Raw genomic sequence first — 17,413 nt, forward strand, 5'->3', positions numbered from 1 at the left:
TGAAAAATATTGGTGTGCAAGAGGTCAAATGACTTTATTGTCAAACGCCTGGCATTAGAACACAACAACAACATATTTCCTTGGAGGATATTTATGCAGAAAACACATTTCATATCAAGTAACAAATACTTCATTATCAAAATAAGTATTAACGTATTTATACCAGGGCATTCGAAAAGTAATGGTAACATAGTTAATATTTCGCACTAAATTTAGGCATTTAGGTTACTTTCGGCATTACATACTTCAAATATAGCCCCCTGCCATGTCAACAATACGTTGCCAAATCCTTGAGAGAAGACGGATTCCATCTGCAGCATCATTTCTGGATATCTTTCTCACTGATTTATCTAAAGCTCTTTGGTTGTCAGCTCTTGATTGAAAGTGAATGCCTCGCTTCCACCCATCTTGCAATAGTTAATTGTGGAGGTCTTCTCTCCCATAAGCTTTCTTAATACCCTAAAGCATTGAGTTTCATGTTTTTCTCTTGCAACTTGAATTTTTATGAAGCACCTTTGTTCGTACCTTTAGGGCTGTATTGTTTACTACAAATCAGAAACAGACACTGTATTTACAAAATATGGCTACTTCGAGACTTTCAATATTGCAATTTATGAAACAATCGCTGCTCTATTGCGCAGTACAAAATTGCAATGGTCACCGCTAGGAGCACTGATTTACAGCATTGTTGCCATTACTTATCGAATGCCCTAGTATATCTATACTAATAATAAATCTGTAGCCGAAATTTTTCTGGTAATTTTCGATTTTACAAAAATAATTGGTCCTAACATATATAATTAACCACCCTGAAACCGAAAATCGCATTTTTGAAATTTTTGTTTGTATGTCTGTCTGTATGTTTGTTACCTTTTCACGCGATAATGGCTGAACCGATTTATATGAAAATTGGAATATAAATTAAGTTCGTTGTAACTTAGATTTTAGGCTATATGACATTCAAAATACTTTATTTAAAAGTGGGGTTATAAGGGGGCCTGAATTAAATAAATCGAAATATCTCGCTTATTATTGATTTTTGTGAAAAATGTTATATAACAAACGTTTCTTGAAAAATGATTTCCGATAAGTTTTATTCTTTACAAAATTTTGATAGGACTGATATTTAATGAGATAAATGAGTTTTAAAATTAAAATAACGCCATCTAAGACGGTGCAATGAATTAAGAACAAATGACTTCGTCTATAAGGGGCCTTGGACAACAACAATCGAAACAGAGGCCTTGGACATCAACAATCGAAAGCTATTAAATATTGCCTACAGAGAATGTTTCTGTTTTTATATGAAGTAATATCAGAAGCTAAATTAACCGATTTGTATAATTAATTATTATTTCACCATTGGAAAGTGTAGTTTCTCTAGATGGACATAATGCTATAATGTTATTACAGTAACATCTGAGTAAATCGAGGACAGGTAAGATTAAAATAACTTCTTATGCACAGAAAATTTGATAGGCTATTTTGTACATTCGTTTTCTGTATTTCTTAAAATAATATTTATGTAGACTCATTTTAATCTCAGAGAATTAACGAACAACGAGAGTGTATTGATTTAGTATGCAGTAATAGTACGTTAGCTTAGCAATCCATTATTTTATAATTCAAATTTTAACTATGCTCAATTGAATCGTGTTAAAATACATAAAATATATATGCAATAAATGCAATGCAAAAAAATTGGGTAATGAGCGAAGCAGATTATCTTGCGCTGTTGTAAAAGTTGTTCCCTGGATCAAACGTCCTATTTTAATTATGTAATTACTTTATATTTATTTCTAACAGGTGCAGCGGAGCGCAGGGGTACGGCTAGTTCATAATAATATCACAGTCTAGTACATACCGTCACGAAGCTCAATACGTAGTAAATATGCATCCATAGATAGTTGCTAACCACTAGGATCGCTAATATCGCCTCATTACAGACAATGAGAATCAGTACCAGCACAGTCTAGTGTTCCTAGCACCCTCACAACTCAAGCTTCGTGATTGTATATACTAGACTGTCTTAATATCCTAATTAAAACCGAATTAGTAACTTAAACCAAGACTTGAGAATAAGAAATAATACATTTTCCAGTAGAAGAAGAAGATATTTTCATAAATGACTAATTCTTTTCCTGAATTGAACATTAGAGAAACATTCAGAAACAGGAAATGAAAATGAATTAATACGCCAGGGAAAAGTTTTTAAATGCAACGTAAATAAAGCTCTCAGAAGAGAATGGATCTGATATCGGCATATTCACGTCAATTTGTTCGAGACAGGTTTAGAGTTATGTAAAATAGCCAACGGGCCAGCTCTTCATCTGATGATCAGCTTCATAACACTGGTTATTTAATAAATAAAATAATATTTATTTTTCCTTTTAAAGCGGGCGTTGTTTTTTATATTCTCTATAGAATCGTGGAAAGTAATATTTACTGCTCTCACAGTCAATACTCAGTATTCACTGATGTTCTACAAGGATGTAGTCCTAGCGAAACGGTTAGCAGAAACTTATGTGCGCGTGCTTCAGATGTTTACGAACTAAAATTACTAATTATTTATCATTACATTGCCTACTCAAATATTAGCAGTATGATAGTTAAAATGTTACAAATCTGATACTGTATTTCGTTATTATTTACCTACATGTTTAATTCCTGACGAACATGAATTTAGTGGACAATATAAAGAAAATCTTAATTCTAAATGATTATATGGAAAATCAAATATAAAACAGATAGGCATACTTCAGGAAAACTTAACGCAGAAAGCTGAAGGCACTCGTAACTTTACACTTAGGGCCGGTTTCATTAATATATGTTAAATTTAACAAAGTCTTAGACAGATTTTTTTTTATTTCACAAGCCTTACTGAGTGAAATGAAGGTGATATAAGCGAAATGAGTCCAGGATCCTGTGCCGAAAGTTACTCAGCAGTTGCTCTCAATGGGTTGAGGGAAAACCCCGGAAAACCATAACCAAGTAACATGTCTCAACCAGGATTTGACTCCGGTCCCCCTCGTTTCAAGGTCAAATATGTTAGTCGTCACTGCACAGCAGTGGACTATACTGAGCCAACAATAAATTTAACACAAAAACTATTTCATGAACAGTTGTTAACTTTAACAATAAAATTTGTTGTAGCGTACTCTTTGTTAACTTAACATCAGAATTTTGTGCGTTAAAACCTGAACTGAGCCTAGTGTAAATTAAACTGTTAGATGCAGAATTGCTGTCTGATTTTTTTAATATACCGTACTCGTCAGAAGAAAGATGTATATGACTGGTTTCTAAAAACTACTCCAGGACGAATTTTCATCGAGGTTTAGACTCTCGGAAACAGTTGTCAGGAAGATAGCAGATGAAATTCGCGAAAGGTTAGAATAAACAACAGAGATACGCCCCTCTCTCCCAGGCTACAGAATTAATTACGTTAGTTTCTAATGCTACAGTGAGAATGAGACGAAAATATGTAACGTTTCCATCAATAATTGAAGGGCAGCGACCGCAAAATGTTAGTTGTTTTTTAATGTATTAGTAATCCACATTAATTCGTCATCCTTGGCTTTGATTTTCACATCTGTTTTCTTGCATTCCAAACTAACTTTATATTTGTTTACCAATAAAATTCTGTTGCTGTTTTTCCCAACGTCTGATTAAAAAAAAAAAAGACTTCTCTGTATCACTGAAATTTGATCATTTATTTCTTTCCGCTGTTAATTTTCAATAATAAATAATAATTGCCAAATGAGATCGTAATATTTCACGGATTTTCTATTTTTGAAGCCGGTGATACGCTTTCCTGATTCACACTATTCCAAATTTTTTCGAGAGTTAACTAAATGTTGGTGGAACTGAAATGCACGAAAGATTGTTAACAATGCTGTTAAAATTTTAGCACGTCTAAACAAATTACATGTTAGTCCATTTTAAACATTTGTTGATGAAACAGGTTACCTGCATAGTAAAATACATATGATTTTGTTCATGAGGATCCAATAAAATGGAAGTCATTCAGTCACTACTTATAATAATATACAACATATACAGGTAAGTCAGTAAGTTACAAATCGAAGTAGCGACTTACATATTTTAATGTGAAGTGTGAAGCTAGATGAGGGTATTATCCAAGTGTCAAAGTGATCGATATGCTCACAAGCGGCACACGCAAAACAAAGAAGCAGCAGTTACAAGATGGCGGCACCTTGGACGATAGTAGTGCGTAAAATTTCCATGACATTGCGTGTTATATGTGTGTGGTATTCGTAACGATTATAGAGAGAGCATAAATCATTTTTACTCACTTTTCCCGGAGGATGGCCGTATCTGCTCACTCTTGACTTGAAGACAGCATTGCCACGTGGTTTAGAGCATATATGTTCCTGCAATAGGAAGTGAAAGACAATTTTGTAACACTAGTTTATCGATAATTAGTTTGTTTTAAATTAAGCTTACTTTTCTTGTCACAAAGTGTAATTGGAAAAACTTATAAAGCTTTAGATTATTCTAAGTCTACGTAATATTCTTTTACGAACTGAGATAAGATTGTTATTTCATTCTACAGAGCATCCGAAAAGTCTCACTGTTAACATTTTTAGGAACAGTGTTCCTAAAATTGTTAATAGTTAGAAGATGAGTGATTCATTTTACGATCGATAATATTCCCATACTACAACAATTTATTTTGCACATTGTGCCTGACCTTGATGCAGTAATGTGCAGGACTTGGGGCATCCTCCACTTCCCTGGAAATGAACCCTATTTTCCTGGGTTCTGAACTGTCGAACGCCTTCTCCGATTTGCTGTACTTGGAAGGCAGTCTCTTCAGCAATTCTTCTGCCATACCTCTCACTGCATACGACCCTGGTCCTGCAATGTAACAGATTATTGTTTATTCGCCGATACTGCAAATGTAAAGAATTTTAAGTATACTCTTGCACCAGCTGCACAAACTGTTGAAAATCACATACTTGTAAATGAAGGAAAGCTCGACTGTTCTCTTCTCAGAGTCAGAGCACAGATAGCTGTCCTTGCACTCAAATGATTTGAATGTCTATGTTTGGTTACCTGGACCGTCCTCTTTGGCGAGGCGTGGGAACCTGGGACTGTCTTTCAGGAAAGCCGTGATCTTCCGGGAGCCTGGCTTCTTCAGACTGTCCATGGCGCTTCTAGGATCCACGTGGTCCCATGGAGCCGGGGTCTCTGACAGTCTGGTAGCTTCGAATCTCTACAAAACAGAAATTAGTTGCAAATAACACAACACACCCAAAGAAGAGTCTAGAACTTAGATATCGTTAGTGACTGAATATTGCAGTAGCAAATTGAGAGAATGCGTAAAGAAGAAGGATGAAATAATTTATATAATATTGTAGATCAACCGATAATTGCTCCTTTTCATCTCTATCATAAACTTCATCATCATTAAGCTTATTTACAACTTCATAATATTAACCATTACCACCACCACCACCACCACCACCACCACCACCACCACCACCACCACCACAAGCCATCTTTGTAATCTTAAGCACCGCCATCTTCGTCATCTTCACCACCGTAATATTAATCATCTTCGCCACCGTAATATTCGTCATCTTCACCACCGTAATATTCGTCATATTCACCACCGTAATATTAATCATCTTCACCACAGTAATATTCGTCATCTTCACCACAGTAATATTAATCATCTTCACCACTGTAATATTCGTCATCTTCACCACCGTAATATTAATCATCTTCACCACCGTATTATTCGTCATCTTCACCACCGTAATATTAATAATCTTCACCACCGTAATATTAATCATCTTCACCACCGTAATATTCGTCATCTTCACCACAGTAGTATTAATCATCTTCACCACCGTAATATTAATCATCTTCACCACCGTAATATTCGTCATCTTCACCACCGTAATATTAATCATCTTCACCACCGTAATATTCGTCATCTTCACCACCGTAATATTAATCATCTTCACCACCGTAATATTCGTCATCTTCACCACCGTAATATTAATCATCTTCACCACCGTAATATTAATCATCTTCACCACCGTAATATTAATCATCTTCACCACCGTAATATTCGTCATCTTCACCACCGTAATATTAATCATCTTCACCACCGTAATATTCGTCATCTTCATCACCGTAGTCTTAGTCTTTACAACAACAGTCTTCATCTTCAACACCGTAATCTTCGTCATTTCAACCATTATCATTTTCATCAACTTAACCACAGTAATCTTCGTCATCTTCACTATAATCATTTTCGTCCACTTCATTACCATCATTTCCGTCATCTTCACCACAATCGTTTTCGTCATCTTTAACAATACATTTTCGTCATCTTTAACAATATTTTCGTCATCTTTAACAATATTTTCGTCATCTTAAACACATTTCTTTCATATTCATAATCTTCGTCATTTGTCATTTTCAATTTCATCATTTTCGTCTTCACCAATAAACATTTTTGTCATTACTACTTTCATTTTCATCCCCACTATCATCGTCACCACCACCACCATTAGCATCATTTCTTCTTCTTCTTCTTCTTCTTCTTCTTCTTCTTCTTCTTCTTCTTCATTTTGACAACAATCTGCAACTTTACGGTATGGACCATATTCACCTTATTCCTAGTTTCCGTCTTTATTATCACTTTCTTCATAATCCTTTAGGAATGTGACAACGTCATAAGAAAGTAGTTCTTTGTAACTAGCTGCTCGATAAATAAAAAAATTATAGACTTAATGTATTGAATTATTATCCTAACACGATGTGTACAATTATCTAAATATAAATATTAATAATTTATTATTATTTTATTTGTAGTAGGTTATTTATCGACGCTGTATCAATTACTACGTTATTTAGTCTTGATAGAACTGGTGAAAGCGAGATATCATTTGGTGAGGTCAGGTTTAAGATTCGTCTTAGAGTTTCGGAAATCCTCAGAAAAAAACCCGACCAGGTAATCAGTCCAAGCGGAAAATGAATACACTCCACAGCCCGGCTCCGACTAGCAGGAAAACGCGCCTACCACCTGAACTACTCCGGTAACTCCAGGCATGTAGCACCTCCTTTTCAAATCCCGTACTCAGTGCGGCTTTTGAAGGTGTATAAATTCTGTCGTACAATGTTATTTTCCCTTTTTTTCCCGCAGAAGCAAGAGTCGTTTAGCAGAAAATATCTACAATTTCATTCCACACATTGATGCGCAATTGAATCTATCAGTAAATCAAGGGAAGTTTCTGACGTGAGAAAGATCAATCGGCCGATAATTTTTCTCTGTATCTGTAATATATTGCCTATGGATTACTTTACTTCACAAAGCAGTCACGTTAACATTTTTTACCTCCTCCTAGACCAGCTCTAAAACTTCGAACTTCCGAATGAACTGAAAACATAGAAACTAGTAGAACTTAGAAGGAATTTATATGAAGGAAATAAAATTTCTGGTTATGCCCGAGTTATTTGTGTGTGACAATGAAAAAGTTGGAAAATTTTGAGCCCTCAAAATCTCTCAGCCCTATATTATGCAGAAGGATTAGGTGGTATTGAAAAATTACAGAAGCAGACAGAGGATTAAACAAAATAAACATATGCGTCTTATGTTCATAACCCTTAACCTCGGCGAAACTGTAAGCATGAAACCTAGAACTCACCTTGGCACTGGATAAGAACCCCTTCCCACGACGCCGCTGAGTTACTACAGGTGCGTTGAAGTCTTCTGCAGGCAGGTCGTAAGTTCCAGGTCCTGGCAGATTCTGGAATGAAAGCGCGTGATATTCAATGTCCTGTGAAAAGTGTTTACTTCCATAATTAATAGTGATATCCGCTTCATACATTATCCACAGGATGCTGTGAAACATTGGGTTGTAATCAGCGATGCAAAGCGAGTTTTCAATACAAATTGTAAGTGATAAAGGTAACAAACGTATACAAGTGATACAGTACATTTCACTGAACAAGTATGTCTAATGATTAGGGGGCGGATGTTGACGAAATACCATTATTTTCCTTTGAATTTAAAACGATGCCCTTTAATGCAATCATTCATTTTATAACAAAATATATGAATTTTTGTATTGTAACTTCTGTCTTTTTGCCATTCTTGTCCCATAGATTAATTATTTATTTATAAAGAAATTAATTAAAAATTAATAAATTAATTCTTCGTTTCTTCATTACTTTATTTCTTCATTTATTTCTTCCTCTCTTTCTGTATTTATTTACATTTTTATTTATTTACTTATTTATTTACTTGCTTACTTATTTAATTATTTATTTACTTAGTTACTTACTTAGTTACTTAGTTTGTTATTTATTTATTTAGTTATTCATTTCTGTTTATTTATTTATTTACTTGCTTATATATATATATATATATATTTATATTTATTTATTTACGTGATCTATCTATCTGTCCGTCCGTCCGTCCGTCCGTCCGTCCATCCATCCATCCATCCATCCATCCATCTATTTATCTATTTATTTATTTATTTCCCATTTTAGAGATAGTTAAAAATCATTATCTCCGATACTGAATGACAGGTTTTTGTTAAATTTTCGTTTTATTTTACAAAAATGTTACATATCAACAAATCATAGTTAATGCTTTCCCACTGCTCAATATTTTATTTACTAAGGAAAGTGATCCAATAAGGTGACAAAGAATGTGACGACGGTAGTTTTTAATGTCAAGAGTGAGGAACAGGGTGACTAGATGAGCACAAGCAAAATAAGAATGAATACTTAAAATGCCATTTTCTGTTGATGAGATGAAAAATTAAATTAACATGTCATGCTGCAACAGACGTCACAAGGAAAGAGCGTTAACAGGAAAGGAGGTAATACTGAAAAAACGGTTTTGCTGTGAAAAATCTTCTAATATACTCTGGGTACCGGTATCTAGTTCAGTAAATGTCTTCGTTGCAAAACAATTTATTATTTTGTTACAACAAATTGAGTCAGGTTATATTAATATAGATTTATTTTGTATTTCTTCTGAAAAGTGCATTAACATATGAAAATAAATAGGGGTTAATTGAAGCGGTGAGATCAATAACCATTCAAGTCTATTTACACAAGTTTCGAGAAAAATACAAAAAAACTTTTTTTTATTTCTTACCTTATTATTATTTTTTGCACGTAATATTTCTGGTTGTTTTAGAGATCAATATAAAAAAGTAGTATAACAACTTTTAAAGTCGTAACATTTGTGGAAATATCCAAAATTTCATTTCAAATTTGCAAAAAATGAATGACCAGAAGTAAACTTGAATGGTTATTGATCTCACCGCTTCAATTATATTTTTAACATGATTTTTTTCTTATCTCCGTTTAGGCCTTGAATTTCCGTTTCACTGGGCAGTAATCATCTCTGAGTCTACGCCAATAAATTTTACACAGAGTACCACCACCTTTTTTCTCTAGAAAAATCACTGCCTAAAAGTATAATAAGCTGAACCAAGTTTGGAGTAAAATATCCAATATGTTGCATAATATTCAAGTAATTGCGAATTTTAAGATTAAGAAATTTAGAACCGGTGCTTTAAAGATTTTTATGCTCGACCATGCCGAAATGTAGTAATTATACACCTGGTAGCAGTCATTTAATGCATGTCATTAAAGTACACCTACTCATTAAAGTACAGGTGTTTTCAGCCAATGACAATTCAGCTTACAGGTGTTCAGCCAATGACACGTCAGCTTTGTACCGTTATAAAACCGCAAGTATCGATTATTCTCGGATATGCAACCGAAAGAGAATTAGCGAAAAGTCACGGAGGCTGGAAATCCAATACTGTCGCAGAAGGTTATGTTCTGTTACTATAATAATTAGCGTTAATTTTAAATAATATTCAAATAAATTCAATTTGTCATCTCGTTTTTCAATGTCGAATTCAATAATCAAGGTTATACCAAGTTTAACGGGATTACATCAAGGTCAATGACATTATTGTTCCTTGGAAAAAAAAAACAATACTTTCGCGTCTGCGCACATCTCACAATTCACGACCTAGAACAAGGTCACTTCCGATCTTGTCAGATACAAATAAAATGTATACATCTGAATAATTTCAATTTACAAATATGGTCGAGCATAAAAAGTCGTATGAAACTCGCCTATAATGGTAATTAAGAAGCTCGTATGAAAATTATTAAACTCGCTTGCGCTCGTTTCATAAACATCCATACTCGCTTCTTAATTACTATCATTATAGGCTCGTTGTATAATATACTATTTTAAAAACTTCTCATAATTTTAGAAACAGCTGATTTGCAGCCCTATATGCCAGCGACTTTATTAGACCTAATTATTACATTTATCTTATCTGTGTACTGTAATTGAGAAAGTTTCCAATGTTGCTTTCTTAGATAAAACAAAACAGCTCGATAACGGTCATTTGCTACATTTCAGAGCTGCTTCATGTAAATTAGACAGGCTCCGCATACGACCGAATCGCCTGTGAACCTTTTACCTTTCAGCCTGCATGACTAATTCGACACACTCTCTCGTATCGGAGAGTTGATAATTAATTACACGATCAGATTGCAAATTACCGCAGTTGTTGAAGCGCTCTGCAAAGCGGCGCATGGATGGTGGAGTCGCGTTTGAGCCTCTCCAAAGTTTCGCTGCACTCTGATTCACCACGGTATAGGCCCTATTTACATCAACTAGGAGTGAACGAAGCAGTTGCCGCAACATACATACAGATGCGCAGCTAGTGTGTCTATATTCAACCAAATCTTCAAGAAATCAGGAGAGATTTACATTATAGTTCAAAAGCAAGAATTCTTCTTCTTCTTCTTCTTCTTCTTCTTCTTCTTCTTGATGTAGGCCTCAAGACCTGTTAGTTCCAGGGAGTGGACGACCGGGACTCCTCTTGCATTGGTTCCTTATGTCCGCATTTTTTATTTTATCCAGTCTTGTTTTTCCCACAATTTTCCTTAATGTTTTCATTTCTACAGTACTTATCAATTGTTTTGATCTAGTGGTTTCGGCTCTTGTTTCAGCACCATATGTTAAAATTGGCCGTACTGCTGTTTTATATATACGGGTTTTCGTGTCCAATTGAAGATCATGATTATTCCAGATGGTATCGTTCAGAGATCCTGAGATTCGTGATGCTTTCACTATCCGTTGATTAACTTCAGCTATTAGGTCTTTATGGCTTGTTATCATAACACCAAGATATTGGAAGCGAATCACTTGTTCTACGACCTTATCACATAATTGCAATTTACATCTGATAGGCTCTTTAGAAATAATTTAGTTTTCTTTGTATATATTTTCAAGTTACATTTGTCGCATGTCTGAGCAAATTTATAGAGAAGTCGTTGAAGCGAATCCTCTGAATCAGCTATTAACACTGTATCATCAGCATAACATAATACATTTACGTTCTCATTTCCTATTTTAAAACCACGAAGTCCTTTCAATTCTAAAATTATATCATTCATTAAAATATTACAAAGGAGTGGGCTGATAGAGTCTCCTTGACGGATTCCCTTATTTGTTGGTAATATTTTACTGAGTTTACCATCCAATTTTACTTTACAAGAATTATGTGTGTGTATATATATAATCTTGGATGAGGTGTATAATCCCATTAGGTATATTCTGTTTTTCAAGACTTTGTATGACATGTTTTAATCTAATATTGTCAAAGGCAAAAGCAAGAATTGACTTATGAAATTATGTAGGTAGTTGTGAAGCTAGTAAGAAAGTAGGTAGGTATTAGGGTGACCAACTTCTGATCACAAAAATACGGGAGACTTGGCCACGGCAAATTTTAGCACAATTGCTTGAGTTGTGAAGCCACAATTTATTCACTGAATGGTTCATATTAAATAATAAGTTAGATTCCCGGTGTACCATCGATTTATAACTTGTGCTGGACAAGCCTGTGTTCTGATAAAATAGGAGATTTCTCCGGGAGCTCCGGTTCCCCTGTGTCACCCAACAGATCTCCATCATCATCTCTTCTCATCGCAGGTGTAGCGTAGACCAGCCTCTTATGGCGCACCTTGAACAACGATTCTGTCGGTAAATTGCTCTACACAATTGGCTTCATATGGGTGTTTGACGAACAGTCAAGTACTCGCCATTAGTAAAAAAAATTGTCATTTCAAATTAACTTTGTTCTGACCATTTGGAAAGTGACTTGTGTGTCACAGGATATAAGTATAGGCCTATTTGTAAGTAAAAAGACAGGTAGATAGGTAGGTAGGTAGTCAAGTATGTAATGAAATATTTAGTCTAATATAAGACAGAAGATAGGTACATCGGTATTAGAGATGAACAACGATAAAAAAACGAGACTAACAGCGCCCGCAAAGCCGAAAACCAAGACAATGTTGTATTATTTCGCATCCTTGACGTAAAGACTGGTTCTGAGTCTTCCGAGACTCGATATTGTGATCACGTCCCGAAGTCCCGAAGTCAGTAGTTGTTTATACCTGACTGAACTTTCATCTACTTTGGCAACTGTTATATGTCTATAAACAATCAAATAGCTATTTGAATTATCTCTACCTTTCAGTGTATAATAATCCGTCACCCAGTCTTCATTTAATTACTAGGTCCTTATTAAAAGGCTAGAATTTTTTTCTTATGTTTAAGATCAAGTGTGTAATCTCAAGTAAAAAGTATTAACGTCATGTTTTATGTTTCTTAGAAATGTAAATTTATTTGAGAATTGTTTTTTTTTATTTATTTAACCATAGGTAATATCATATAATAGAACCAGAACATTTTGATAACTAAGATACTGTTCTGTTTTGTGTTTTTGTCTCATTTAAACATTTATAATGTTATTTATTTCAATGATGTATGTTATTCAAAGTTACGAAATCTTTCCACGCCGACCAATTGGTATTTCGAAAATGACGAGCGAGACTCGAAGTGCAGCAGGAATGACGAGCCGAGACTCGAGAGACAAATGCAGCGAACACAACGAGCGAGAGCGGAAGTTAGTTTTGTTCATCTCTAATCGGTATGTAAGTAGATAGTTTTCAAGGTAGTTGGATTAAAATGTAGGTGCATAGGTAGATAGGTAGAAATATAGGTGCGCAGGAAGATAGAAAATGGTAGATTGTACCCATGGGAAGAAAATATTAAAATGGATTTGAGGGAGGTGGGATATGACGATAGAGAATGGGTTAATCTTGAATAATTTCAAGGGAAAATTTGTTCCGGGGCCGGGTATCGATCCCGGGACCTCTGGTTGAACGTACCAGCGCTCTTACCAACTGAGCTACCCGGGAACTCCATCCGACACCGTCTCAACTTTTCCCTTTATATCCACACAACTTGCGTGGGCTGACGAAACGCCAGAGACCCATATCGAGTGCACACAATCTCTGTGTGACTTGGAATTGTGGTTTTCTGTTAACGTACACAGTGACGTATATATTATGCAAATCTAGTCTTTCAGGTAAAGCTCCCTGTAAAGCAGATTTGAATAATTTCAAGGGAAACATTCAACCAGAGGCCCCGGGATCGATACCCGGCCCCGGAACAATTTTTCCCTTGAAATTATTCAAATCTGCTTTACAGGGAGCTTTACCTGAAAGACTAGATTTGGATTAATCTTGCTCAGGATAGGGACCAATGGCGGGCTTATGCGAGGGCGGCAATGAACCTCCGGGTTCCTTAAAAACCAGTAAGTATTAGTACCTATAGGTAAGTAAATAGACAGGAGGTAAATAAGGAGATAGAATGGGGTGGATAGCCAACGACAGACTACAAGTAAGTTAGATTTGGATATATTTAGACAGGCAGACAGATAGAGCGAAGAAATCGCATTACTAGAAAAACTCTACCAAGAATGTAATCTCGTGGATGTACAGGTGATTGAGTATATTATTTTACGACGCTGTATCAGCATCTCAGGTTATTTAGCGCCTGAATGAGATGAAGGTGATAATGCCGGTGAAATGAGTCCGGGGCCCAGCACCGATAGTTACCCAGCATTTGCTCATATTGAGTTGTGGGAAAACCCCGGAATAAACCTCAACCAGGTAACTTGTCCCGATCGGGATTCGAACCCGAGCCACCTGGTTTCGCGGCCAGATGCGCTAACCGTTACTCCGCAGGTGATGGATTATGATTATACAATATTATTTCTGTAGTTTCAGAGCATCCAACTTCACGAACTCTCAATGATGAGAGGTTTCCAAATGGATGGACAGAGAGCGCCGGCTCTTTACCTGTCCTACAGATCTAGCCTTCTGAACTATTTCTCCTTGGGATATGCCATAAACATTGCGCAAGCTACGTGAATGTCTCCGAGAAGATCACCGACTGTCGACTGCATGGTTCAGCGGAAATCGAATACCGCTTTGATGTCAGCGGAGTTACGAAATGTGCGCGCACTGAAGTTCGCTAAAGTGGCAGATGAAACTTGGACAATTTCCACGCGTTTAAAAACCATGTACATTTCTACACAAATAAACGGTGTCATATTATGAAAATACACTTACTTAGGGCCGTATTCAAGCACGTCACTCCAACTTTACTTCGCCTTGACTTCAAGTCAGAAGATAGGTAATATAAAGTAGAGTTTCCAATCAGTATTCAGACGCAATTTCCCTTGACAACGTCAAATCCTAGATCATATATGTAACAGATAACTCATCGCTATGTTAAAATCGGCAGCACTTCGAAGAGAACAACCGCCAGGATCGCCATCCGTCCGCCGTAAACGAATACGAGATGGCAGTACAGTCGCTAATGCAATTCAAATGGGAATTATGACGTGACTCCTTATGTAACAACTAGATGGCAGCGTAGTAAACCTGACAAAAGTTGTTAACCTCAAAGGCTATAAGGCCTACCTATCTGGGTATATATGATCTAGGGTCAAATGTAAATAAAAAACAAGTGAACTTGATGTTCCTTGTCAGCAGGTCATAGCTGCTCAAAATGAAAACTGGGGTTATAGCTATTTCTTTCAAACCTATTATTTTTAAAAATATCCATTGAAAGGGAAAGAACCACAGTTGAAAATGTAGGCCTACATCAAAGAACTTGCTTAAATATGAAAACGTGGTGGAAAATAAATCGGGAGTCGTTTAGGTTTCGGCAAAGAAGAAGAAATGGCACGAAATTTTAGTGCACACAAAATATAAGCAGACCCCTAATATTTATGATATTAATTACATGAGAATTTAATTAGAATTTTAAAATTATCTTGAGTAAAGCATGTTAATATAATATTAAAAGTCATTTTTAATCTAAGAAAAAATCGTAGTCCACTATACTGTAGTGTAGATAATATTTTATAAACTCTACTATGTTAGGCCTATATAAATATTTACTGGTCAACCATTTTAAAAAATCAGATCTTTCTTTATTGATTTTCATATGGAATAATAATAATAATAATAATAATAATAATAATAATAATAATAATAATAATAATAATAATAAACAGGTAAAGGTATCCCCGTAACATGCCATGAAGGCACTTGGGGGGCATGGAGGTAGAGCCCCATGTTTTCCATGACCTCGGCACTAGAATGAGGTGGTGTGGTCGGCACCACGCTCTGACCGCCTTTTACCCCCCAGGAAAGACCAGGTACTCAATTTTATAGGAGGCTGAATAATAATAATAATAATAATAATAATAATAATAATAATAATAATAATAATAATAATAATAATGATAGAAATCGAACATACTCTTTATAGCTAGCCTACAAGACTTCTGAATAAACTGATAAAACTGGACTGGATGGGATATAAAATTGAGTTATGATTACATAAGAATAACTTCAGAATAAAGAAGAAAATAATATGATACAGAATGCATAATTCAGGACTTCTTGGGATTTGTCATTTTCTGAATCCATTTCAGTCCTTATACGTAACTTTATCGTACTAAAAAAATGTCTCATTAGTTGTTGAGTCAAATTATAGCGTTAAGTGCGGTGTGACGTTGGTCTTCAAGTATCTTGAATCTTTCTAGTTTTTGGCTAAGTTACGACTAAAGTGTAAGTTAATTTGTGTTAGGAATTAAGAATATCATATAACATCATTTTCGGTTAAAATAGACTTTTAAATTCTGAATATGGACAAACTCTTTCCATAATTTAGAAAAATTTGATGCAAACAGATATACAAAGAGACAAACTGACCGACGGAGAAATGGAAAGACTAGACGGAATATTGTAAATCACTTTTTTCCGTTACAAGGTGGGCCAAAGAAACGGGAAATTTTAATTTTATTGTTGTTAATACATGGATTATTTTAGCAGACTTAGATTCATTGTCATTGTTTAGCCTGATTGTTGCAATTTATTAAACATAATGCACTGGACAGGTGAGTAACGAGGATTTGGTGTAAAATCTCAATTTCTAAATGGTCAATGCGCGGAAGCTGTTTGTAAGGAGTTTCGCCTCCACTTTCAACACCGTCATTATCATGTGCCCTCTCCATAATGAGATTAAAACCTGCATTCTCAATTTAGATTAAAGAAGCTCAATACTAAAGAAGGAACCTTCAAATAAAGAAACATCTGTCAACAGTCGTGCGCAAAATGTTAATGCAGCTCGTTAAATGATAATGATTCAACAATTTTTAAATGGTCAATTGAGACCAAAAATTTTTCGTATTAACAGATTGACTTGGTTCGAGTAAGACGGTGCAACACCACATACTGCAGCCATCTCTATGACGGAAATGAGAAATTTGTGTGGGAATCATGTCATATCGAGAAATGAAAACATTCTCTGGCCAGCACGATCTCCCGATTTAAGTGTATGTGATTTCTTTTTATGGGAGTATCTAAAAAGTAAGGTATACAGAAACATACATACTTATTTAACAAGACAAAAAGAATTTTTTTTTCTCAGCATAGCTCAGTAACGTATGGAACGAAAGAAATTAAGCATTTTTAATAACTTTTAACAAGCTTCCATTAGAATACAGAATTTTACCAAATTGCCGGTGTTTTAAGAATTGTTTAAAAGTACGTTTTTGGAAGATTATTTATTTTCATTCTCAGTTGATTTATTTATTTCATGGTTTCAAACTTTTTCTTCTTTCTGCCAAAAACTTTATGTTATCTTACTATTTGTTCTTATTTTGCTTTCTTTCTTTAATAAATTCTTGAGATATTGTTTATTTTTCACAGACTGTAGTTTCATGACTTTTTCAATTAAATTGTACAACATATGTATGTGTTCTTGTATAGCCCCTACATATGAGTTATACTCGTTGGGTTATACTCAATAAATTAAAAAAAAAAAAAAAAAGAAAAAACAAATCGCGAAACATTGAACAACTGAAGATGACAATTTGGAAGGAAATTTCAAATATCACAGTCGAAATGTTGCAAAGTATAATGAGAAACTTTAAAGAGAGATTACAAAAATGTATGCATG

The 17,413-nt window shown here is 35.0% G+C and overlaps 1 protein-coding gene across 1 annotated transcript in view; it reads right to left on the bottom strand.

Moving 5' to 3' along the window:
* LOC138691388 (sperm-tail PG-rich repeat-containing protein 2-like) overlaps positions 1-17,413 on the bottom strand; it is an 88,802-nt gene that overhangs the window by 3,111 nt on the left and 68,278 nt on the right. Inside the window, exons 6-9 of the mRNA XM_069813300.1 lie at positions 7,683-7,784; positions 5,077-5,236; positions 4,712-4,878; positions 4,314-4,391 (exon numbers count right to left, since the gene is read on the bottom strand). Coding sequence (XP_069669401.1) covers positions 4,314-4,391; positions 4,712-4,878; positions 5,077-5,236; positions 7,683-7,784 — 507 coding nt within the window. The remainder of the gene's footprint in view (positions 1-4,313; positions 4,392-4,711; positions 4,879-5,076; positions 5,237-7,682; positions 7,785-17,413) is intronic.

This window comes from Periplaneta americana, chromosome 16 (assembly GCF_040183065.1).
Source record: "Periplaneta americana isolate PAMFEO1 chromosome 16, P.americana_PAMFEO1_priV1, whole genome shotgun sequence".
Lineage (NCBI taxonomy): Eukaryota > Metazoa > Arthropoda > Insecta > Blattodea > Blattidae > Periplaneta > Periplaneta americana.